The sequence below is a fragment of the Erinaceus europaeus genome, chromosome 7, assembly GCF_950295315.1.
Source record: "Erinaceus europaeus chromosome 7, mEriEur2.1, whole genome shotgun sequence".
Classification (NCBI taxonomy): domain Eukaryota; kingdom Metazoa; phylum Chordata; class Mammalia; order Eulipotyphla; family Erinaceidae; genus Erinaceus; species Erinaceus europaeus.
The window spans coordinates 89,246,273-89,272,422 of NC_080168.1; the positions used below are offsets into that span (position 1 = coordinate 89,246,273).

The following is a 26,150-nucleotide window of genomic DNA, read 5'->3' on the forward strand; positions in this document are numbered from 1 at the left end:
GTTTTGAAATAAAAATACACATTATTTTAAAAGTTATTTATTTATTTTTGATAGGGAAAAGAGAAGTTGAGACAGGAGAAGAGAGAGAGAAAAAGAGAGAGAGGGAGAGACTTGCAGCACTGCTTCACCACTAGTGAAGCTTCTGTAGCTGGGGACTGGAGGTTTGAACACAGGCCCTTGCACATGATAATTTGTGCAATTAATCATGTGTGCCACCTTTCCCCAAAAACACACCAGGTTAATTTTTAAGAATTAAAATAATGGGGCAGGGGTAGATAGCATAATGGTTATGCAAAGACTCTCATGCCTGAGGCACCAAAGTCCCAGGTTCAATCCCCTGCACCACTATAAGCCAGAGCTGAGCAGTGCTCTGGTAAAAAAAAAAAAAAAAAAGAATTAAAATAATGTAGTAAATGGATATGACCTAATTACCCCTATTTCTTCTGTGTATTAGATGAAATATTATACACTCCTTAGCCCTTATTTAAAAATAAAAAAGAAAAGAAAAAATGAAACAAAATAGCTAAACTTTAATTTTCAGCATGTATTACAGACTTGCTCTTATTTTGTTTGCCTATAATTATTTTCCCCATATAAGTTACACTATTCATTCCTAATTTCTTTAGAATATTTGTTCAAATTATGTCTTTTCAAAATACATAATCTTGGCTACACTTATCACCCCTATTGGTCTTTTTACCTGCTTCATATTTCCCCATAACCTTTATCCCCTTATTTAATTTACTGTTCTCATATTTCCTTTCAGTTGAATAAATGCAAACCCAATAGGGCAAGGCTCATGTCTTTACTACAATATCTTCAAAATCACAACACTTCAATTAATGGATAAGATTAATCCTCCCCTCCAAACATACACACACACACACACACACACACACACACACACACACACACACACGACATCAATGTGAACATCCACAAGACATTCTTTAAAATATGTTGTATAGAATTCATTTAAATTAAGAATTACAGGAGAACCGCCTTGATCCGGGCCGGGCTTTCATTATCTCCTTGAGTTTAGCGCCAGTAAAAAAATCCTCTCCAGTTTCCTGCCAGGTTTTAGCTGAGCTGCACAGACTGTCCTTGGTGAGACTCTGCAAGCTGCAAAGATTTCTTTACCGAAAGCTTTTTGGTATGCCATTTTCTGTGAGGCCCATGGTGTCTCTAGCAGTACTTGGCCAGCTGGAGAGAGGGGCGACATCTCTGTTTGGGGTCAGGAGGTGACAAGGAGGGAGAAAGGGATTACTCTTCTTCCAGGAAGTTAAAGGAGGTTGGAGGCTCTCTGTGGAGGAGCTTGTTGCCAGGTAACCTGCACATACAGGCCGGAGCTGGACTAGCTTCTGCAGAAAGCTGTAGGATTCCAGTTTCTGGGGCCTGAAACTGTTTAAAGAGAGTTCTTAGTGTAATAGCTCTGGATGATACATTTTCCAGCCCTCCCACTCTGAACTTGGCTTGTTAGGTCAAGTCTAGGTGACTTTATATTCTGATTGAGGACTGAGTAAATGAATCCCAGGGCAGAGGTGATGGGTAGTTGAGGGAGAATTCATTCTGGAACATCATTGATGCACTGAAATGTAATCATAAGTGCTGTGGAGTAATCAGTTTTATCTGAGGTTAGAAATGATCCATTCCAAATTCAGTTCAATTATTTGGGACTGTTGTCACCAAGTTCCAAGATTCTCTTCTCCCCCCACCCTCCCTGTCTTCAAACCGCCCCCACACCCGCCTGAATGGGAATTAAACTCTAAATTGTATTATAGATGTTTTTATGGGATGGGGGCCGGTGGACTTCATCAATTTATTCTTTGCTCTGATAGGATTAACAGAGAGGTGATGATAATTACAATTGGAAGATGAGAGCAGTGGGAGGGGAGTTTCTTTATTGTAGAAAGAAAATCTGGTAAGACATCTGTTAATCAAAAATATTCACTGCATGTTAGAAATACCATCTCTGAGTTTGGATTTGGAGCAGTTTGAATTGGGACCAAAGACATTCAGTTGAGCTCTTCCTCCTTCTACTCTTCCATGCCCAGCATACCCCAATTGAAAACTCAGGGCATCAAAACTAGGGTAATCCTTAGCACACATCCACAGATGGGTTCGTGCATTTATTTGAAAATTGCTGATCCTTCCCCCACCAAGTGTAAGTTTCTGATGTTCTTTAGTCTCTGGGGCTAATTCCTTTCCCTTCCTTATATGATTTGTACCAGCAAGGGCATAATATTTCACATCAGTCTGAGACTTTCAGGAATTCAGCCTCTGAAACAACCAGCAAATCAGAGGCCAGAGGTTTGCCAGGTTGAGTACATGTTACAATGCATAAGGATCCAGGTTCAAACCCCCAGTCCCATCTGTAATGAGCAGTGAGGCTTTGCTGCAGGTATTTCTCCCTCTCTCTCTCTTTCTCTCATCTTTTCCCTCTTTGATTTTTATTTTGATCCAATAATTAATTTTAAAAACTGAGTGGCAAATAATTTATCAAGGTAAAGTTTACATTTCTGAGTCTCAGTCTCTTTGGCAAAATAAACTCATTAATTATTAGGAAAAGAATAAACTTATATAGCTCCGTGACATAGAAGGGGTACACACATTTATTTCCTGTTGTTGCTATAAAATACCATTTTTATTATTTTAGTTTTACTTATTTTATTATTTATTATTTTATTATTACTCTACAGGTTTCTCTTTCTTTTTTGTATTTTCAATTTCTATAGGGTCGAATGGAATCTAGATGCCAGCAGGTTTTGTTCCTTTTAGAGACTCCACGGGAGAAACCATTCTGTATCTACTGGATTCTAGATCTCTACCTGCATCTTCAAAGCCAGCTGCATAGCGACTTTGCTTTTCTCTGCCTTATGTCTGTAACCTTATATCTCCTCTTTCTTCTTACTGTATTCTGCTTCTGCCTTTTGTAAGGACATTTGTGATTACATTAGGCCTACCAGATAATCAAGAATAATTGTTGCTTCTTCAAACCCTTAATTATTAAAGAAAAGTTACTATTGTCATGTCTAGTAACATATCATAGGGATTAGGATATAAACTTCTGTGGTGGGAGTCCGAGGGTAGCTCAGCTGGTTAAGTGAAGCGGAAGGACCGGCATAGGGATCCTGGTTTGAGCCCCCGGCTCCCCACCTGCAAGGGAGTCGCTTCACAAGCGGTGAAGCAGGTCTGCAGGTGTCTACTTTTCTCTCTCCCTCTCTGTCTTCCCCTCCTCTGTCCATTTCTCTCTGTCCTATCTAACAACGATGACATCAATAACAACAACAATAATAACTACAAAAAAAAAAAAACCCTTCAGTGGTAGGGTGGGGAAAACGTTTATACCAGCTTTAATTCATTAAAAGTTGACTTTGGTGAAAAAAGTAAAGATGATTCAGTAATTTCTTTCCATGTAATACTATGTAATTTGTCTAATTTATTTAAAATTAGAAGTTAACATTCAATATTCTTTTTTTTTCTTTTTTTTTTCAAAGTATATGTCATGAAAAATACATGAGCTTAAATGGATTTAGAAAGGGTTGCTGCTTCTCCTCCAAGCCAAACTCAGCCATTCTCTGGAAAAAAGAAGCCACTACAAGTATGTATACTATATCATTTTCTTCTTGTAGGGTAATTCACTAATGATTTTCCCAACTTTTTCCATGTTGTCTGACCTGTATTCTCACAGACTGATATTTTTGAGAAATTCCTAGTTTTGAAAATTTTTATTATTTTTTGTTAGTAGGGTTATTGTTTTACTTAATAGGCTTTATTTATAATTTGTTATTTGTTATTAATAGTTTGTTACAAGGTTGTAAGATGACAAAGTATAATTCCACACCACACCTACCACCAAATTTCTGAATCCCACCTCCCACCTCCCAAAGATAGCTACCATAGTTCTCACAAGTCTGAAAAGTTTGCTTGCTTATTTTTTTGTTTGGATTTTCTTTTTTTGGCAAGTTCATGTAAATCAGATCTCCAGAGTCCACATTTGAGTGAAAACATCCTGTAGTTGCCTTTCACCTCTTTACTTGTTTTGCTAAGCATAATCACCTTCAGTTACATCCATTTTGTCTCAAAGGCCACAGTATCATCCTTTTTGATTGCAGAGTAGTATTCCATGGAGTATATATTTGACACCTTCTACACAGTTATCATCCTTTTTGACTGAAGAGTAGTATTCCATGGAGTATATATTTGACATCTTCTTAGCCAGTCATCTGTTGATGAGCATTAGGCTGCTTCTACTTTTTAGATATTCTGAATAATGAAGCTATGAACATTGGGGTGCATATGTCTTTTTCTGGTTGCCACTAGAGTTATTGTTGGGGCTTAGTTTCTGCATGGCAAATATGTTGCTATTGGTGGCCATTTTCCCTTTATTGGTTGATTAATTGATTTGTAGAGGCAAAGAGAAACAGAGAAGGAAAGGGTAGACAGAAAGGGAGAGAGAAAGAAAGACATCTGCTGAACTACACTATTATGAAGCTTGCCCCCTCCAGATGGGAACCAGGGGCTTGAACCCTGGTCCTTGTGCAAAGTAATGTGTGTACTCTATCCAGTGATCCGTCTCTCAGCCTCAAGATCTGTGCTTTTAACTTTCCCTTTTATGAAAGACAGTCCTCTGAGGTACTTATCATTGCCAATATTATGGACTGAATCTGAATTATTTGATTATTTTGAGTCAGATTAGCCTTTTTCATTAGTTACAATTATCATGTACAGTATTATAGTGTTTCCCATTGACTGTTTGGTTACTATATTATGACTTAGCCCTTCTTTTTCATATTCTTATTTAAGTGAATGTCTTCTTCAACAGGTAGAACTACCAAAGGGACTAGCTATGTAGTTTTTCATCATATCTTTATATCAAGCACAGTAGGGAGGAGCATAATAAATATTTCTTATAGGAAGTCTACTGAGAAAAACTATAATACTCCATTTGTATCTACTCATTGTTTATCTTTGAAAAATATAAATAAAGTACCTTTACATACTGATTTAAATTGTTTCCTGTTTCCTTTTTTTATTCGTGATTCATAATGGGTTACAAGATTTGATTGTAATTTTTTATTTTTCACTTAAAGCAAAGATGGACTTCCAAATCATGGTCAATTCAGAATTCTTGCCTACCTGTGTAAGTCACTTTTCTTCACATTTAAACTGTTAAATGGGCATACACTAATAATTGACAAGTAGAAAATGGCAAACTTGGGGGCCAGGCAGTGGTGCAGTGGGATAAGCACACATGGTGCAAAGCACAAGGACCAGCGTGAGGATCCCGGGTCGCACCCCCGTCTACCCATTTGCGAGGGGTTGCTTCAAAGGCGGTGAAGCACATCTGCAGGTGTCTTTCTCTCCCCCTCTCTGCCTTTCCCTCCTCTCTCCATTTCTCTCTGTCCTATCCAACAATAATAACAGCAATAATAACAACAATACGATAAATAACAAGGGCAACAAAAGGGAAAAATAGCCTCTAGGAGCAGTGGATTAGTAGTGCAGGCACCGAGTCCCAGCAATAACCAAATATATATATCATATATCTGTTATTGTGAACTACAGGGGCATTTATAGACATGTGAATGACCTAAAAACTCTATGCTAAAATTAAAGTAGTTTTTGTCATATATAATAATAATGATTATGATGGTGTCATAATTCATAAAATTACCTATTTACTGTGTAAATCATATCACCATGGCTGGTTTGAAAGTATGTGTATTATAAATGAGCATAGAATTGAAGTGAAATACATATAGTACAACATAATTGAATATATAATTAGATTGGAATATATTATTACATACAATAAATATAATAATCTCTAAAACATAATGTTGAAGTAGGTTAAAATCAATAGTAAATGATGTTTTAGTCTTATCTTTGCTTTAAATATAATTTATATATTTGTAATTTTATTTCTAATAATTACTTTGTTAATAAGAAGCTCCAAATTAATGAATATTTAGCAAAAGACATATATAAAATGTGACATATGGTTTAGAACTATTAAAGTTTTATTTTTTAAGTTATGGGAATGCACAGATTTTTTTTTTCCAGGATCCCACGACTTGATTTGGGAAGCCTTGTTGACTCAGATAATGAGGTAATTTTTACAGTATTTAATGCAATAAGTATTTGAAATCAATATTACATGTTACATATAATCAATATCACTTGCTTTTATTTTTACTTATTTAAAAAAATTAATATTTGTTTATTCCTTTTTGTTTCCCTTGTTTTATTCTTGTACTTATTATTGTTGTTATTGATGTCATCGTTGTTGGTTAGAACAGAGATAAATGGACAGGAGGGAAAAACAGAGAGGGGCAGACCTGCCTCACCTCTTATGAAGTGACTCCCCTGCAGATAGGGAGTTGAGGGCTGGAACAGGGATCCTCACGTGGATCGTTGTGCTTTGTGCCAAGTGTGCTTAATGCTTTTATTTTTAGAATGAGTTTTCACATACTCCACTTAGTACAGCACACATTTATTTTAGCCCACCAGATTCATGCTCGGCTCTTGGCTGGGTCACACCATGTCAAATACTACATTCTCAGAATCATCTGAATAAACTGGTTAGTATTTATTTATTTCTTCTTACCAACGTTCAGAATTTTAGTGTGTGTTTCAGCACTATATTTAACCTAAAGCCTCATTATGTTCAATATACATTCTGACCAGTTTCAGAATTTCATATAGTAACATCTCAGTGAGTGTTGGTAAGATTGATTTCTTGGAAACTATCATTCTCTAGTCTACTAAGATAGTATGGAATGATAGTATGAAGTGGAGCAAGTGGCTATACTTATTCCATGGTGTCTCTCAGGAACATATACTCCAAAAATATTTAGAATTTTTATTCATGACCAGAAGTTTTGACAAGTATTCTATGAATAGTCTGGTAGTTTCTATCTTTGCCAGTCTTTCCCCTGTAGCTGACTTTCATGGTCACCTAAGTCTCATTTTTGATATGTACCACTGGTACCCTAGTCTGTATCATGTGACAAATTATAAAGATCCCTGGACGCTAGGCAGTAGCGCAGCAGGTTAAGCCACGTAGTGCCAAGGACTGGCGTAAAGATCCCGGTTTGAGCCCGGGCTCCCCACCAGTAGGGGGTGTCGCTTCACATGCAGGAAGCCCTCTCTGTTTCCCCCCTCCCCTCGATTTCTCTCTGTCCTATCCAACAACAACGACAGCAATGACAACAACAATAATAACAACAAAGATAAACAACAAGGGCAACAAAAGGGGAAAAATAGCCTCCAGGAGCAGTGGATTCATATGGGTTGTCCTGGCCTCTCCCCTCCCTGGCCACTGACAGCGGAGACTGGGGTGGCCCCTGGGGGTCCTTGGGGGTCCTGGTGACGAGGGAAAGTTCACAGAGGAATCAATCACACTACATCCTTCTCTGGGAGAAGCTTCAGAGAGACAACTTGTTTATTGGGGGGTACAAGCAAGTAGATATACCCAAGGGTTATGAAAAAGGTTAAGGTAATCATTAAACCACACACAATACAGGGTTAAGTCTTCACCTATCAGGTGTTTGTTCATTACTGAGAAGTTAGGGAATAAGGTCTGGTCATGAGCTCACCAGGCATAGACAGGCTTCTCTCTAAAGGTGATTCAACAGCACCTCAGGGCAGGGGGAAGGGGGTAGTTGAGCAAAGCCAGGATATTTGCAGTGGGTTTCGGTTGGCCATAGACAGTAATTCATGGCCTTTGTTCAAAGCCCATTGCATCATAAATTCACAAGGACAGGAGGGACCAGCCTACCTGCCTCTGTGAAGAGGAGAGGGCTAGGGGTCAAATCGCTCAGATTCTCATGGAAATAATGACTTGGACTTCCCAGACAGTGGGCCCTCTTCCCCACAGATTAATAGTGTAGGCACTGAGTCCCAGGGATAACCCTGGAGGAAAAACAAAAACAACCTGAAACACATGAAAACAGTTTTTTTTTTTTCTTGTCACCAGTATTATCGGTGGGGTTTTTAGTGCATGCATGACAAATCCACTGCGTCTGGTGGCCATTTTTTTCCTTTTTTTTTTTTTTGTTTTTCTTTGTGATAGAGACAAAAATAAAGATGGAAGGGGGAGGGAGAAAGGGAGAAAGAAAGAGATCTATAGCACTGCCTCATCACTCATGAAGCTCGTCCCCTGCAGGTGGGGACCAATGGCTTGAACTCAAGTCCTTTTGCATGGTAATGTGTGCACTCTATTGGGTCTGACCACAGAAACTCATTTTCCTATAAATTTGGAAGTCCAATTTTTTCCCCTTGCCTTTGAATCATGTCTTTGTAGTAATCAAAATGGTCCTGAGTCATCATAAATCCCCCCCAAATGTCTTTATTGGGGGATTAATGTTCAAATTTTGATATTGGGGTGCCATCATAGGAGGCTCTTGTGAGAGCCTTTTGTCTAACTTGCAGGCTGTAGCCTTGTAACTTAGGGAACACATGATCTTTGCCTTGGTGTGCCATCTGCATTTGTCATCTTGCTAATTTATTGCATCTTTCTTCTCTGGGACAGACATATATGTGCAGTGCTTTTCAAAGCTTCTACTGACCTTATACTCCATTTGGAGTGTCTGTTCTTCTCCAGCCCAATAGGGGGCCCCCTCATGTTTGCTTTGTGCTTATTTTAGTGTTCTCTTATCCACTATCGAATATCTCACTGTTCTTGAAATGGCCTCTTTAGTTCCTCCACCATCATTATACTGGAAGAAATTATTGGCAGTGGATTTTTTTCCAGAACTTTAAATAGTCTTAGCTATAAATCCTAGGAAGAAAAAAAAAACTTTCTCTCTTCTTCCTAAAGGTCCCTTCCCCTCCCCTCCCTCCCTTCCTTCCCCTCCCTTCCCTTCCCCCTCACCTCCCCTCCTCTCTCCTCCCCATCTCTCCCCTACCTTCCTCTCCCCTCCCTCACCTCCCTCACCTCCCTCTTCTTCTCCTCCCCTTCTCTTTCTCACATTATTTTAGAGCCAGGATTGATTTTCAAATAAGAAACAGATGCATGCTTACTGATATTTATAAGTACTGTAGACTGGTGCCCTGTGTACTTTCTGAGCACTTTTATCTGCTTTGATCTCAGTAATACTGTGTTGGCTAAATATTTTAAATTATCACCTTATCTGTTTAGAACATATGTTATAATTGTCTATCTTTAAGGCTTATATGTAAAAGCAAATAATGAAGATGCTACAGTTAATCTCACTTAGCAAGATTCCTTGAGGAAGAATACTAGATGATCTCACTTACAGGCTGACCTTAAGACACAAGGAGGGGCCAAGTGGTGACATGCCACACCTGGCTGCATCCATATGCTACGATGCACAAGGACCCATCTTCAAGTCCCAAGCCTCCACCTGCAATGGGGAAAGCTTCACAAATGGCGAAGCAGTGCTGCAGGTGTCTTTATGTCTTCCTCCCTATCTCCCCACCCCCCTCTATTTCTCTTTGTCTCTAACTAACTAAATAAAGTATTTTAAGAATAATAATTTAAAAAAGACACAAGGAAGGAAAGGGAAGGGGCAAGAGGGGTTGGGTGGGCATTGTCTAAACCAGTGCATGATGATGGAGGAGAACTTAAGTTAGTGGTTGGGCAGGCATGTAGATACCTATCAGAGAAGATGAGTAATGATAGTCATGTGTCTTTTAAATCATTATTTCCCTAATAAAATAATCACAAAATATGATAGAGTAAATAAGAGAGAGAAATAATTATTTCAATTTTTTTGGGTGGAAAATTTTTTTCTTCCTTCTTTTTAGGAGCAGAACATAATACTTGAAACTTTGCCAACACCATCAGACAAAGATAAGCTAAACTATCAGCAATACAAATCTGAAATGAAAGAGGGGTGTAAGCAGTATAGTCAGAGAAATGCAGGAAAGAGAAAATCAAGTATCACACATCAACAGTCTCCAAGAAACTCCAAGATAGATGACAAGGTAATAAAAATGAGGAATTGTGAAATTTTCATGAAATTTACAGAAAACAGTACACATATTATAGGAATATTTTGTTATCTGGTGTGTCTTGTGTTAGTTTAGTAGTTAAGTTTTATTTCTGTGTCACGGATTATTTTAAATATCTTGCTTATTTTGACTAGTTCATTCATAATACTAAAAGACTATCATCTCCATTTTCAGAAGTGAAAACTCTAGCCAGATGATGCAGTCATCTTTTTTCTGTCAGCAGTTTTATCAATTGGAAATAAGACAAGTATTTTCTATGTCCGATGAAGCTTTTATGAACTCTGTTGGTCTCACAGCTTGACTTTTAAACTTAAAATATCTCATATTTTATACTGATGCGATTTCATTTTATAGCTGTCTTTACTCCGTTATAATCTTTTTCCCCATTTTTGGAGTTGATTTTTTTGGACATTATTTTTAACATAAGGAACTGCTGCGATTGTTATACTTTCATCTAATATCAGTTAAGTGTAAGCCCCCTCCCTTTTCATGACTATAAGAGTAAACATAATATAATTTAATGTTTTGCCATAATCATACAGGAATGGTCAATCTTGAATTTGGAAAGTTTGAAAGTATAGTTTACAATGACCAAAACAAAACCATTTAAATATAATTCTTAATTCAATTAAGTTTTTAATAAGAATAATGCATTTTGGTGGGAGATTGCTTATATTTGTTTTATATTTTTTGTAGGTAAACTTAAAATGATAAGTTAATAAGTAGACATATCTTTTTTTTTCCTAGTCTATGTGGGAACTGTTTAGAATGCTCTAAATCACACTGTCTTTAGCTGGAAGAGCAACCAGAAAAAATATGGGTGTCATTGGTTTCTTTTATCTTAAAATACATTTTCTAGATCATTACAGATGGACACAAATAATAATCTCTTGCTTAGGGTATTAGGGAGGATCATTTCACAATCTTTTAACATCTGGCCACAAATTATTTGCAGGGTCTATGTTGTGAAATTTAGAGTGATCTGATTGTAATGTTGGAAAGATAGAATGAAGGCATCTGTACGTGCATGCTCTATTTGTGGTGATTAAGTGGTTCAAAAATTTTTCTGTCTTTTTTATACAATGTCCTTGGGGGAAATAGGTTACAGGACAGTCGTTAATACACAAGTAGTAATTTCTTTTTTTTTTTTATTTTTTATTATTTATTTATTTATTCCCTTTTGTTGCCCTTGTTGTTTTATTGTTGTAGTTATTATTGTTGTTGTCGTTGTTGGATAGGACAGAGAGAAATGGAGAGAGGAGGGGAAGACAGAGAGGAAGAGAGAAAGATAGACACCTGCAGACCTGCTTCACCGCCTGTGAAGCGACTCCCCTGCAGGTGGGGAGCCGGGGTTCGAACCGGGATCCTTATGCCGGTCCTTGTGCTTTGCGCCACCTGCGCTTAACTCGCTGCGCTACAGCCCGACTCCCAAGTAGTAATTTCTTATCACCTTGAAATAAATGCATATCACTCCCACCACCAACCCAAATTTTAACATAAGACTTTCATTTTTTTTCAAAGAAGACACTTGTTTACTTTTGGCTTTAGAGAATTATTATTTGCTAATCTTCCCATAGAACTGATAAGTATTGACATAGTATGAATAAAGTGTTTTATAAATAAAGGTCAGTGTATGCATATTTTATTCTGGAAAAGACCCTCATTTGCTTATTTGATTTTTCAATATACACATTTCGGAAATAAGTTTAGAAATGATCATTCTAATTTAAACATTCCTTATTTATCCTTTCAACAAATAGTTATTGAATGCTTAGCTATATGTAAATTACCTTTAAGGCACTGGTGATAAGTCAGTGATTAAAACAGATAAAAACTTTTGCCTTGGGAGTTGGGCGGTAGCCCAGCGGGTTAAGTGCACGTGGCACAAAGTGCAAGGACTGGAATAAGGATCCCAGTTTGAGCCCTGGCTCTCCACCTGCAGGGAGTCAGGTCTGCAGGTATCTGTCTTTCTCTCCCCCTCTCTGTCTTCCCTTCCTCTCTCCATTTCTCTCTGTCCTTCCTATCTAACAACGACGACACAATGAAAAACAAGGGTAACGAAAGGAAAAAAATAAAACAACTTTTGCCCTTACAAAGCATATATCCTAAAAAAGGAATTAACATGGGAAAAATTAATCAGTGAATCAATTAGTTCATCTAGTATGCTAGATGGCGGTATAGTGGATACTATGGCTAGCATAGATCCAGAAAGTCCAGGTTTGAGGTTGGGATAGTAACTTGTATATCATGAAGGAAATTTGTTCTTCAGGTAAACATTTTAACACATCCTTATTTTATTGCGCATGGATATTTAAGTATACCAGGCATAGAAACTACTGTGTATATCACTTTATTAATAAAAGAATAATAACAAATTAGTAGCTTGGGATAGCCAATAAAATTCCGTCTACAGGGTCCAGAGACTGATTACACATTGCTGTGAGTTCTGAAAGTACTGACTTTGGAAACTTGTGATTCAAATAAACCATATGCTCAATTTCCCCTCATTTACTCGGGAGAAACTCTGTCATGAAGTAGGAATTGGCATGGAATAGTTGCAATGAGAGAACAATGAATGAAACAAAAGTAAACGTTTAGAATGCTAAAAACCAAATTAAAGGCGAGCAGTGGAAAGCACTGTGGCAATGTTTGAATCACTTAATTAGGTCAAATGTGTGGTGGAGAATAGAATGGGACCTCGTGCTTAAGTTGATGCCGCAAAGATGGATGTTGATTTTCTAAATGGTGCACACCTGAAATTACTGTAGTGTTCAAATGTAGTTTCATTATAAATTATAATAAACTGAAAAGGACACAAAGCATATAATCTACATATGAGTCTGGTGATTTACTTATAGCTTTCACATATAGTGTGTGCAGGGTGAAGAAGGCATGGCAGATGGCCTTACAAGTATGGACAAGAAAGTCCTTCTACAGCAGGGCTATGCAGACAGCCCCTACATTGCACAGCGGAGGTCAAGACAACCTGATGCTGTAAGTTGTTGGTATTTTTACTTATATGATAAGCTATTATGATCATTTTCCTGCCAAGATCTCATGGATTTATAATGGAGTAAGTAAGTAATTGAATTTGTGTAGACAGAGTTCTCAGTTTTACAAGTGACTGAGAGATTTACTTGTAGAAAAATGGCTTTGGGGAGTCTGGCGGTAGTGCAGCGGGTTAAGCGCATGTGGCAAAAAATGCAGGGTCCAGTGTAAGGATCTCTGTTCAAGACCCCGGCTGCCCACCTGCAGGGGAGTCGCTTCACACGCAGAAATTACAGGTTTCTTAAAGGTCAGCTTGCCCCTATGGTAGGGGACTGGTATGGCAGGAATTGGTGAGATACAAGACAGTTATTCTCCATGATGCAAGCAACTTAATTATCCAAAGGTATTTGAGAGAAGCATAGGGGTTAAATCAGTAGGGTGAGACAGAGAGAAGATGGATATCAAAAGGCCATATAGTTTGGAATTTCTCTTGTCTGGGGTCTAAGGTGTATGACGGAGTGTGTGATAAGGTGTGTTCTCCTCTGTGATCAGAAGGTGGGGTGAACTTTGAGTAAGTGAATCTTAAAATAGGTGGCTATGTGGCCTGCAGTTAATGGAAAGGGGTACTGAGGTTTCTGTGGGCTTGAAAGTCAAGAAGGGAAGAACTTAGTCTGAGAGACAGTTTCTCTCCTTTGCTCACCTCGGTTGAGAGAGACTCACAAGAGGGTATCTTCTCAGACCTCCATCCAAGGATGGGGGAGTTCTCCCTAAGCTCTATCAAGCTTACACATAGCCCCAACAATAATGCACCTACAGTTCTTTTTCTAATAAAATTACATAAACATTATTTTCTGTGCCTACTATATTTAATATATTTATGTTTTATAAATAAGTTGACTTAAGCAATATCATCTTAAAATTGAAGGCTAAATCATGTTCCACATAAGGCTTATTTGAATATTGTCCTGAAGTCATACTTGAAATGGATTCTTCTTGATAAATACCAAAATAGTTACAGTGGGGAGAGAGTATAGCATAATGGTTATGCAAAGAAACTCTCTGTGCCTGGGGCTCTAAATTCCCAGCTTCAGTGACCCAAACTGCCAAAAGCCAGAGCTGAACAGTGCTCTGGTATTAAAAATAAAAAGTTATAGTATTGGTTAGTTTCTTTTCCTTACAACTACTTTATTAGTAGTAACATGTCTACATTTGTCATCAAGTATACATATATATATATATATATATATATATATGTAAAGTTTTTTTTCTTTTCCTTTTTTTATTGTTTTAGTTATTATTGTTGTTGTCATTGTTGGATAGGACAGAGAGAAATGGAGAGAGGAGGGGAAGACTGAGAGGGGAGAGAAAGACAGACACCTGCAGACCTACTTCACTGCTTGTGTAGCAACTCCCCGGCAGGTGGGGAGCTGGGGGCTCCAACCTTATGCTGGTCCTTGCACTTGGAGCCACGTGTGCTTAACACGCTGTGCTACCTCTCGACTCCCCGTCAAGTTTATTTATTTTTAAAAAGATATTTTATTTTATTTTAATGAGAGAGAGAGATACAGAGAAAGACAGAAAGATCTGAGTGCTGCTTGGCTCTCATTTATAATGGGGCTAGGGACTGAACCTGGGACCTCAAAGAACCTCAGGCATGAAAGTCTTTTGTATAACTATTATGCATGCTGTCTCCCCAGCCCCCTTCAAGTTCATTTTGCTTTATTGTAGAAGAACTGATTTATTTGCCACCTCTCCCAACTCCTACCTCCGGAAAAAAAAAAAGAAGTGATTTAACTATGGTTTAAAAGATCATAGGATTACAAGGGTATATAGTTCCATACAACAGCCACTACCACAGTTCTATGCCCTGTCCTTCTGGGATAGTTTCACAAACTCTTATGGATAGTTTGGCTACTTTTTTCCTCTTTTTTTTTTTTTTTTTTTACAAGTTTATGTGATTTAATTCTATGTAACATATCAATGAAACCACCTGGTAGCTGTCTCTCAGAACCACAGGCTATTTGGTAATAAACTATAGCAATAAGAGTCATTGAAAAGAAAGAACTGAAAGGTAAGATTCCTTTGACTTTATCCCTCTCCCACATTTCTTTTTTAAATGTTGGCCCAGGGGGGATTGGGAAGTAGAGCAATTATTATACAAAAGACTTTCATGCCTGAGGCTCCAGGGTCAGGTTCAATCCAAGCCACAGCACAAGGCAGAGGTGTAAAGTACTCAGGTGAAAAGAGAAAGAGAGGGAAGAGTGGAGTTGTATCCCTCTTATCCTATGGTTTTGTCAGTGTTTCCTTTTTATAAATAAAAATTAAAAAATTTTTAAAAAGAAAAAAAAGAGGGAAGAAGGAAGGAAAAGAGGGAGAGAAAAATAAAAAAGAAAGAAGGAAGAAAGAAATAACAGAGTTAGAGAATGAATTCAAGATTTCTTGCCTGTAGAGCTCCACAGATCTTTTCCCTTTCTTTCTGTTTTCAAAATTTAGTAAGGTGGAAAAAGAGAGGGGAGGGATAGTGCCTTTCTCTCTCTCTCTCATATTCTGGTTTTAGGAAATGCAGCTATGGACATTTCAAATAATTTCTATTAAAATATCATTGCATATCTTTTTTAGGAGATGAAATTTAAAATTGTGGGTGATAGACCTGGGCAGTGGTGCACCTGTTTGAGTGTTACTATGAGTAAGGATCCATGTTCGAGCCCCCACTTCCCAACTTGAGGGGGGAAACTTCATTAGTGGTGAAGCAGGTCCGCAGGTGTCTCTCTTTCTCTCTCCCTCTCCCTTTTTAAATTAATTAATTAATTTTGTTGATTTAATAATGATCAACAAGCCTGTTGGATAAGAGGGCTACAATTTCACACAATTTCCACCACCAGAATTCTGCATCCCATACCCTCCATTGGAAGCTTTCCTGTTCTTTATCCCTCTGGAAGTATGGACCCAGGATCATTATTAGGTGCAAAAGGTAGAAGGTCTGGCTTCTGTAATTGCTTCTCTGCTGGACATGGACATTGGAAGGTCAATCCATACTCCCAGCTTGTTTCTATCTTTCCTTAGTGGGGAAGGGCTCTGGAGAGGTGGGTTCCAGGACATGTTGGTGAGGTCATCTGTCCAGGGAAGTCATGTTGGCATCATGGTAGCACCTGCAATTGGATGGCTGAAAAGCATAAAGATTTAAAGCAGAACAAATATTTTAATAATAAGGAACCTAAAGGTAGGAATATAGCAGATAAGATTTGGGGTTTCCATTCTGGGAAAAGCTAATAGGCCTATTTTAGGTATATTCCAGGGACCCATGACTTTACTAGTTTTTGCCATAGTCTGATAGCTAACATGCAGGTAAGCCAAGGTATTGTCTGGGGAGATGGTGTCAGAATTAGACATACAACTTGAAAATTGGATCAGGACAGAGAGTAGCTCCCAAATATGGGAAAAGTATATAAATAACATTAATTGTAAACCCTATTGATCTGATCTGGGGCCCATATTCAGCACAGGAGCCTGTGTAACCTCTGCATCCTTGTAGGTCTGAGCTTGCATTCCATGGTGGTAGCTAGGAACATTCTAGGCTGCACTCATTTCAGGACCAGTCTTCCTGGAGTGGCAGAATATGCTGACCCAGCCTCCCTTTGGAGAGTGGGGAAGTCCCTACCATTGTTGTTCTACATTGATGCTGGGCTAGCCTAAGGGTGTTTCTTCCCGGGCACATGCTCTCTGGGTTGGACTCTGCCGGAGCCAACCTAGGCTTCTGCCTACTCAGAGATGCAGGAGAGGAACCAGGAACTCTCGTGGCTGAGCGGTAACACAATGCAATGTATATTGATCAGAAAAGAATCTGCATTTATAATTTCCAAGAAGGGTGGATAAAGGAAGTACGTAGGATAAGGGGGCAGAGTGGAAAGAGAGCGGGAACCAATGGGGATTAAACCAGGGAGGGTCTCAAATAAAACAGTGATTATGTAAATAGACCACAGTGTTAAGCAATGCACCAGACCAATGTGAACAACACATTGAGGTCAAGGTCCTGTAGAAGCCCACAAGAGGGCTTATGATGTTGTTCCTGATGGAGATAACCAATGATGGTGGAGAGAGGGATCTATCTGTTAGAGGTCTAGGCCCATCATATCTATGTGGGAATCTCAGGATCCCCTTACTAGGGCCCCAGATGATGTTCCTCTCCCTTCTTAATTTCTCTCTGTCCTATCTAATCAAAAAGAAAGAAAAAAAAAATCATGAGTCATGGATATTGTAACCTATATTTAAGACAGAAAGAGGAAATACCTAATTTATGTTCAAAGCTCCTTTTAATAACCTGTATTGTTCTTCTTTATGGACAGTGAAGTTTTCTTTATTTTCTTAGGAAATTGTAGCTGGAGAGAAGAAGAAACAGACTGTTGCAGAACAAGTGATGACAGACCTCTTATCTAGGTAAGAGTTTGCAACTGGTTATAGAAACTTATTCTGAAAGTTTCCATTGGATTTTTTCTTTTAAATGCATGATACACATCCTTGATCTATCAACAGGTAACTAGTTTAGAGTTTTCCAGAACGTCCTTGTTTACTCCGTACACAATGTTTTAGTGAAACTCCTGGGTCAATAGAAATACCAACTCTAATCTTCTTTTGTCTAAATGATCGAATAAATATTGACTTTCTGACAACTTAAGGACCACTTGAAAAAAATATGTGAGCTGAAAAAAATAATTTGCTGTTGCTGTTTTTAAATTGTCCTGGTCCTTTACTAATAGCACATGTGCATTTCCAGAACATGGCACAATCTCTGATACCTTAATATCCTAAGATTTAGGATGTTGCCACCCTTATTTCCTGTTTGACTTAAATTTTTGCATGACACTCCATTTTTGTAGTGATTTAATAATGGTTTTCAAAATTATACAATGACAGGGGTATAGTTATATATCTCATTCATTACCAGTGGCACATACTTTTTATCACAATTGCTATCAAATATCCAGCTTTGCAAAGATAGGACCGTATTTGAGTTTAACATGATATGATGCTGGAATGAAATTATCTGTAATTAGTAGTTTGCATGGTTTCCAACCCATCAGTTTATTGTGCTCAGGACTCAACAACACTCAGGAGTGTCTCTGAGTTCCCTGTGGTACCCCAACTTGATTTTGTACAAAGCTGTAGACCTCTGAGACTAATTGTGGAGAATTAAACAAACAAACAACAACAGCAACAACCAGACAGGTTTTCATAACCCTTAGAAAACTAAGTAGAGCTTCAATATTTTCACTGTTAAATTGTGTGGTAGTATATGCATACTATATCATTTTGGAAGAGGTTTGACTAGTGTGGGGTGTTTTATGGAAAGGAGGACTTAAGTTGAGGTTTGAAAAAAAATATTGTTAGGTGACATAGAGAAAGACTGACATTCTATGAGCATGCTCTGTAGTAGATTTTCTAAGATGATTGGCCATGTATCTCTGTGACTGTCTCACTGTGTTTCCTCCCTTACCTTCCTGCCAAAATATGTAATTGTCCATTTACATGTCTCTTTATAAGCTAGCTGGTAACATCCGTATGCTTGACTAATAGAGGTTTCTCAGTTCTTATAGGCCCTCAAACAACTTGCATTGAAAACTTTCATCTATAAGGAACACTTTTGTTTCTTTCACTTTGTTTCCTGCACACCACATTTCACTGGTTTTCCTCTTCAGACTTTTCTCCAGGTTTCTCTTCATCTACTAGTCTTGCAGGAGGGCTAGTTCTTGGACATCTTCTATATTTACCTCCTAAGTGATTTCATCCATTACAAGTCTTGAAAAACCTTCTGTAATCTGTGCTTGTGCTTATCTAATATAAGATTCCAGTTTCACATTTTCCTCCAGTTTGTATTCCATAAATTTCTTTCTCTTCACTCCAAATTATCTTTTCCTTTTGAATTCCACATTTCAAGTTGTTTAGACTTACTATCTCAATGATGCCTTTTATCCTTCTCTCTTCTCAAATCTCACTTCCATGTTGTTGTCAGTAGACATTCTCAGTTCTACCATAAAAATAAATTTACTGGGAGTCGAGTGGTAGTGCAGAGGGTTAAGCGCACATGGTGCAAAGCGCAAGTACCAGCGGAATGATCCCAGTTCCAGCCCCCCGGCTCCCCACCTGCAGGGGAGTCGCTTCACAAGTGGTGAAGCAGGTCTGCAGGTGTCTATCTTTCTCTCCCCTTCTCTGTCTTCCCCTCCTCACTCCATTTCTCTCTGTCCTATCCAACAATGATGATATCAATAACAACAACAATAATAACTACAACAATACAACAGAAAGGGCAACAAAAGGGAATAAAAAAAAAAACAATGGCAACAAAAATAGGAAAAATGGCCTCTAGGAGCAGTGGTTTTGTAGTGCAGGCACCAAGCCCCAGCAATAACCCTAGAGGAAATAAATAAATAAATAAATAAATAAATAAATAAATAAATTTACTCCTTCAGTTGCCCCCATGCCTGTTGCCACAGTCATCTTCTGTCTCCTGGATTGTTTCAGTCATTTTGTAAGTTGGCTCAGTATGACTATATTTGCTTTTCAATGTCCCTTTTTTCAGCCTCGGGGTCAGAGTGAGTCTGTAAAATGACATGTGAGTTCAAATCTTCTAGTCTGTAACCATCTCAGAATAAAAGCTAGAAACCTGATTTTTTGATTATGTATTACAACAAAATGTAGTATCTTCAAACAACAACCATTCATTAGTTCACATACACATATCTTTTTTTTTCACATATCTTTTAAGTCAGTTGTTTAGGCTTAATTTTATTAAATGACCTTTTTTTTTTTTTTTTTTTTTTTTACTGACTTCAGCCATTTTTGACTTGAACAAAAGCAGTGGTTACATATTTCCATTTTCCTTTTTGTGTTTCTGATATCTTCATGATAAGAACACAACTTGGCCAACTCGCTGCTCTCAAGAAGGTGCTCTTCAAATTCAGCTGGGCCACTTAGCCAATATTATCCTTGACCAGCAGATAGTCAGCCATCTCATGTGTGATCAACTGAGAGTAGCAGAATCACCTTACAAAATATAATTAATCAAAGAGAGTCAAATGGCTAAGTTCCATGTCATGAATGAGAAGCACACTGAATTTGTAATGATCAGGAGTGGGTTAGGGTAGGAGTACTAAAACACTGGGGCCTATAATTTTGTCTACTCAAAATCTAGGGTCTGCTTACCATTAGATCTTGGACTCCTTTTCAAAATTCTCTTTCTTGTCTGTTCTACTCCTGTCATTGTGCTTCTTCTATGCTCTGAAATCATTTCGATATTCCAAGTTTCTTCCAGTTTTAGATTCTGTGCATTTGTCTTTCTTCTGTTTAGGATGTTCCCACCCCAGGGCCTAGTGGTAGTGCACCTGGTTGAAAGCACATGTTACAATGTGCAGGGATTTGGGTTCAAGCTCCCTGTTCTAGGGGGAAGCTTTACACGTGGTGAAGTAGGGCAGGTGTCTGTCTCTCTTCCTCTCTTATCTCCCTCTTCCTATCAATTTCTGGCAGTCTCTATCAGATAAATAAAGATAATAAAAGACTAAAACAAGTTAGAGTTCAAAAATAAATTAAAGAAGTAAATAAGTAAAATAGTAGCAAGGGGGGGAGGATATGAAGCTCTGAATTATTTCAAAAAATTCAATTTGTTTTTATTTAGCACATATGGAAACAAGATAGAAGTATTCATGTTTATCGCCATTATTTTAAATTATATATTAATTCAATATCTGACAAAAATGTAATACTGAGAGTAGTGTAAATTTGCATTTGTATATATATGACTTTTCCAGCTGCTTATAAATATGTGAATGCTAGAGAAATGCATTATTTTTACTGTCAGACTTTGTGTTTTTCTTTTCTTTTAATTAATTTATTTTTTAACCAGAGCACTATTCAACTCTGGCTTATGGTGGTGTGGGGGATTGAATCTGGGACTTTGGAGCCTCAGGCATGAGAGTCTGTTTGCATAACCATTATGCTATCTACCCTCTGCCCTGTGTTTTTTAAATATAGAGCTGTAATCAGTGATCCAGAGCAAAATGTAATCACTGAGAAACAAGATTGCTCTCACATCCTTCCAGACTCAAAATCAACACCTCTTCGACTTCGGAAAAGAACGCTACATGAAACAAAGTAAGAAAAGTTTTTAAAATGATGTTTTGGGGGGTCCGGTGGTGGTCCCCACCTGCATCAGAGAAGCTTCATAGAGAAGTTGCAACACAAACATTACTTTGAAACAGCACAAGTATATTACCTTACATTCCCTCATATTTCTTATATGATTGAATATTGATATGACTACATCCCTTCTAGATACTTCAAAAGAAAACCTTTCTCTTTGCCTTTTGCAGCTTCTACAATGTGCCCTCATTCCTTACTTAGCTTGTCACATTTTCTTTTCTCAACACTTGCAATGGCTAGTCTTTCTAGATATCATTTACATTCTGTTTTTTTTTTAATTTTTTCATTAGGGGATTAATTGTTTATAGTCAATTGTAAGATACAGTAGTTTGTACATGTGTAACATTTCTCAGTTTCCCACATAAAAATTCAACGCCCACTAGGACCGCCTCTACCATCATGGTCTAGGACCTGAGCCCTTCCCCAGACCTCAGAACCTTTTACTTTTGGTGCAATACACCAACTCTAGTCCAAGTTCAACTTAGTAGTTTCCTTTCTGATCTTATCTTTCAACTTATTTCTATGAGTGAGTGAAACCACATTCTGTGTAAAGAAGTCATTTATCAGGGCTGAGGAGACAGCATATTGGTTATGCAAAAGACATTCATGCCTGAGGTTATAATGTTCCAGGTTCAATCCCAAGCACTTCCATGAGCCACTGCCATGAGCAGTGCTCTGTTCTTTCTCTCTGCCTCTTATCTCTGCATTTTTCTTTTTAAAATAAATTTTAAAAATTCAAATTAAATAAATAAACTTTGAAAATAAATCCTTTCTTCAGTTTCTAAGCAAGGAGATGCTAAAATTGGGATATTAGAGTTCCTGGTCTAATATGTGACCTTTTTGATATCTGGCCTTGGTTCATGCACTCTGTTCATGTAGCTCTGTCCATTTTGTCTTAATTTTTCTGAAATCTTTTCTTCTGCTGTTGCTGTTGCTTTTATTCCCACTTCTATTCTACCACTGATGAACTTAGAGTTGGAGTTTGTTTGCTTCTTATTGTATAGGAGTCCTTTCAGTAATTCTTGCCAAGCAGGATTGGCGGCTGCAGTGGTGAATTCCTTGTTTCTATACTGAGGTGGAAAAGACAATACCAAGTCAAAAAAAGAGTTAACTAACCAAACTGTAAAACGGAGAGAAGCCCCAGATAATAGGAGACCTTGAGTAAGCTCTTCCCCACAACCCCCTTCCTCAGTGGTGTATCTTATGCTAAGGCTAAACTTTCCCAGACACAGCTGTGTAGGAAAAAGATAGCAGTAACCATAACAGTAACTAAGGTAACCAGACCCTGAGCAAGTCCCACCCACTAAACCTTGCAGCTTCTGTTACGGAGGCCTTCTCTCTTTTTTTTCTCCCTTCCTTCCTTCCTTCCTTCCTCCCTCCCCTCCCCTCCCCTCCCCTCCCCTTCCTTCCTTCCTTCCTTCCTTCCTTCCTTCCTTCCTTCCTTCCTTCCTTCTTTCTTTCCTTCTTTCCTTCTTTCCTTCCCTTCCTTCCTTCTTCCCTTCCTTCCTTCTTTCCTTCCCTTCCTTCCTTCTTTCCTTCCCTTCCTTCCTTCTTTCCTTCTTTCCTTCCCTTCCTTCCTTCTTCCCTTCCTTCCTTCTTTCCTTCCCTTCCTTCCTTCTTTCCTTCCCTTCCTTCCTTCTTTCCTTCTTTCCTTCCCTTCCTTCCTTCTTTCCTTCTTTCCTTCCCTTCCTTCCTTCTTCCCTTCCTTCCTTCTTTCCTTCCCTTCCTTCCTTCTTTCCTTCTTTCCTTCCCTTCCTTCCTTCTTCCCTTCCTTCCTTCTTTCCTTCCCTTCCTTCCTTCTTTCCTTCTTTCCTTCCCTTCCTTCCTTCTTTCCTTCTTTCCTTCCCTTCCTTCCTTCTTTCCTTCCCTTCCTTCCTTCTTTCCTTCTTTCCTTCCCTTCCTTCCTTCTTTCCTTCTTTCCTTCCCTTCCTTCCTTCTTTCCTTCCCTTCCTTCCTTCTTTCCTTCTTTCCTTCCCTTCCTTCCTTCTTCCCTTCCTTCCTTCTTTCCTTCCCTTCCTTCCTTCTTCCCTTCCTTCCTTCTTTCCTTCCCTTCCTTCTTTCCTTCCTTCCCTTCCTTCCTTCCTTCCTTCGTTCCTTCCTTCCTTCTTTCCTTCCCTTCCTTTCTTTCTTTAAGATTAATTTATAAAATGGAAATATTGACAAGACCATAGGGTAAGGGATACAATTCCACACAATTCCCACCACCAGAACTCCATATCCCATCCCCCTCTCTTGAAAGCTTTCCTGTTCTTTATCCCTCTGGGAGCATGGACCCAGAGTCATTATGGGGTGCAGAAGGTGGAAGGTCTGGCTTCTGTAGTTGCTGTCAGCCTGCATTCCCAGTATAAGCTTGTGTTGTCCTTTTGTTCAGGGCACAGAACTCTTTAAAAAGAGTATGAGCTCTTTCTGTGGCCTGTTAATATTAATAAAATTCCTTCTTGTTGACTCCATCCATTGGCTCTGGCTCTTGAACCTACAACAGTATGTTTGTATGTTTTATTTTCAGTTTGTATGTGTTATTTCACCTCCATATAAGAAAAATATTTTGACTGGATAGAGAATTCATGGCTGGCAGTCTTTGTCCTTTAGTACAGTGAATATTTCAGTCCATGTTCTTGCTTCTAGTGTTGGTGGTAATAAATGTGGAGATAGTCTGAGAGTTCTGCCCTTATATGTCAAAAATCCTTTTTTTTTTTTTCTCCTAGTGGGCTGCACTAGCTTTTCTTTGTCTTTGCTTTTGGAAAGTTTTTCAATGATATGTTGTGGTGTGGATGGTTTTGAGTTGTAAGCCCTGGGTGTTCTTTTGGTTTCCTCTATAGTTATATTTATAGCATTTCCCACGTGTGGAAAGTTTTCCTGGGTGACTTATTTGAATATAATCACTGCTTTTCTTCTCTTCATCTTTAGGCATTCCAGTAAATCTCTTTTTAAATTAATTTTTAATTTTTTAATATTTATTTATTTTCCCTTTTGTCGCCCTTGTTGTTTATCATTATTGTCATTGCTGTCGTTGGATAGGACAGAGAGAAATGGAGAGAGGAGGGGAAGACAGAGAGGGGGAGAGAAATAGAGACAACTGCAGACCTGCTTCACTGCATGTGAAGCCACTGCCCTGTAGGTGGGGAGCTGGGGGCTGGAACCAGGATCCTTCTACTGGTCCTTGTACTTTGCGCCACCTGTGTTTAACCCGCTGCGCTAAGCCTGACTCCTCCAATAATTCTTATCTTATTTTTCCAGATGGAGTCTACTATTTCACTCAGAATTGCATAATTTTTATGAGTTTTCCTCTCCAACACTCAAGAGTGTGGTGCCTTTATATTCTAGCAGTGTTACACTGTTTCCTGGCTGAATTACTCCGTTTACAAGGCCTCTCATATTAGCTTTCACTCTTTTGAGAGCCTCCTTAACTTTGTGAGTTTCTGTTCAAAGTGTTCAAAGTTGTAGTTCTTTGGTGAAATGTTCTTTAAAATCATGAATTTGTGTTTGTATATTATGGCTGGAATCTTGAATTGCCTTCAAAGGGAGTTTTCTGAAGTCAAATTCTGACAGTGTCTAATTGCTTTTGTTATTCAGCCAGCAGGTGGTGCTGGTGTCATTGTGTTTGTTTTTGTTTTCTGTTTTTAATGTCTTTGTGGTGGCAGGGAAAGGGAAGGGAGAGTCTTTTGTCTTCACTTGTCTGGATTTTTATTGCCTTGATTCAGGCTCTCTTCTGGACTCTGGTAGCCCACTTCTCCAGGGAGGATCCTGTTGTTTTCTGTGTCCTCTCTGACCAGCTTCTGAGTTTTGCATTGTGATGCAGAATGGTGTGGGTGGCTGTCTTTGCAGTTTCCAGGTCTCCTTTTCCACAGGAAGTACCCACCTGTGGTTCCAAGATCTTCTTCAATACTTGAGGTTGCAATATTGTAACATTCTGGCTTATTTTTTTCCTTGTTTTGTTTGGTTGTTTCTGAATGTGTTTTTTAGTTGCTATTACTCTTTGGCCATGCCCCAGGAAGGTTTAATTTATTATTATTATTTTTTATTGCCACTAGGGTTATCGGTGGAGCTTAGTGCCTGCAGGATTAATCCACTGCCTCTGGAGGCTTTTTTCTTCTTTTTCTTTCTTTTTAACTCTTTCTTGTACTTGATAGGAGGGAGAGAATTTGAGAGAGGTAGGGGGAAGATAGGGAAAGTCAGAAAAAAGATACACCCGCAGCACTGCTTCATCACTCACAAAGCTTCCCCTCCCTAGAGGTGAGATCTAGGGGATTGAACTCTGGTCCTTGCACATAGTAACCTGTGTATTCAACTGCATGCAACTATGTCCAGCCCAATTTTGTAAAAGATTTTTTTCATTATTTATTGGATAAAGACAGCCAGAAATCGAGAGGGAAGGGGGAGGTAGAGAGGGACAAAGATAGACACCTGTAATCCTGCTTCACCACTTGCAAAGATTTCCCCCTGCAGGTGGGGACCAGGGGCTTGAACCCGGTTCCTTGTGCACTGTGATATGTACACTCAACGAGGTGTGCCACTACCCAGCCCAGGCATATGTTCAGCTTTTAAAAATATTATTAAAAAATATTATTAAGTACTTTTCCAAAGTAGATGTTGTAAATGATACTCTTACCAATAGCAGTAGGAATGTGTTAGTAGCACCATAACTTTTCCAATGCTTGACATTGTCAACTTGTTCTCTATTTCTTGTATCAGTGTATTTTAACTTATATTTTACAGTAGACTAATAAGTTAGAATACTTTTGGATATGGATACTGTCATTTAAATATCTTTAATATAAAATTTCCCTCCAAGTCTCTTGGGTTATCTTTTAATGCTGATTTGTAGAACTTAAAATTATGTATTCCAGTTATAAAGGCTTTTCACTTATTTTTGTTGGATATGTCTTTCTACACTGTGGTCACCTTTGTCTTTCACTTTTTAAAAATATTTATTTTATTTTTTTATTCCCTTTTGTTGCCCTTGTTGTTTTATTGTTGTCATTTTTGTTGGA

General features: G+C 38.3%; 1 protein-coding gene across 1 annotated transcript in view; it reads left to right on the top strand.

Moving 5' to 3' along the window:
- Nucleotides 1–1,157: 1,157 nt before the first annotated feature.
- Nucleotides 1,158–26,150, top strand: part of CAPS2 (calcyphosine 2) — a 55,383-nt gene continuing 30,390 nt past the window's right edge. Inside the window, exons 1-9 of the mRNA XM_060193517.1 lie at nt 1,158–1,325; nt 3,498–3,601; nt 5,094–5,143; nt 6,067–6,112; nt 6,459–6,584; nt 9,775–9,954; nt 12,853–12,975; nt 17,336–17,403; nt 20,992–21,111. Coding sequence (XP_060049500.1) covers nt 3,527–3,601; nt 5,094–5,143; nt 6,067–6,112; nt 6,459–6,584; nt 9,775–9,954; nt 12,853–12,975; nt 17,336–17,403; nt 20,992–21,111 — 788 coding nt within the window. The 5' untranslated portion in view covers nt 1,158–1,325; nt 3,498–3,526. The remainder of the gene's footprint in view (nt 1,326–3,497; nt 3,602–5,093; nt 5,144–6,066; nt 6,113–6,458; nt 6,585–9,774; nt 9,955–12,852; nt 12,976–17,335; nt 17,404–20,991; nt 21,112–26,150) is intronic.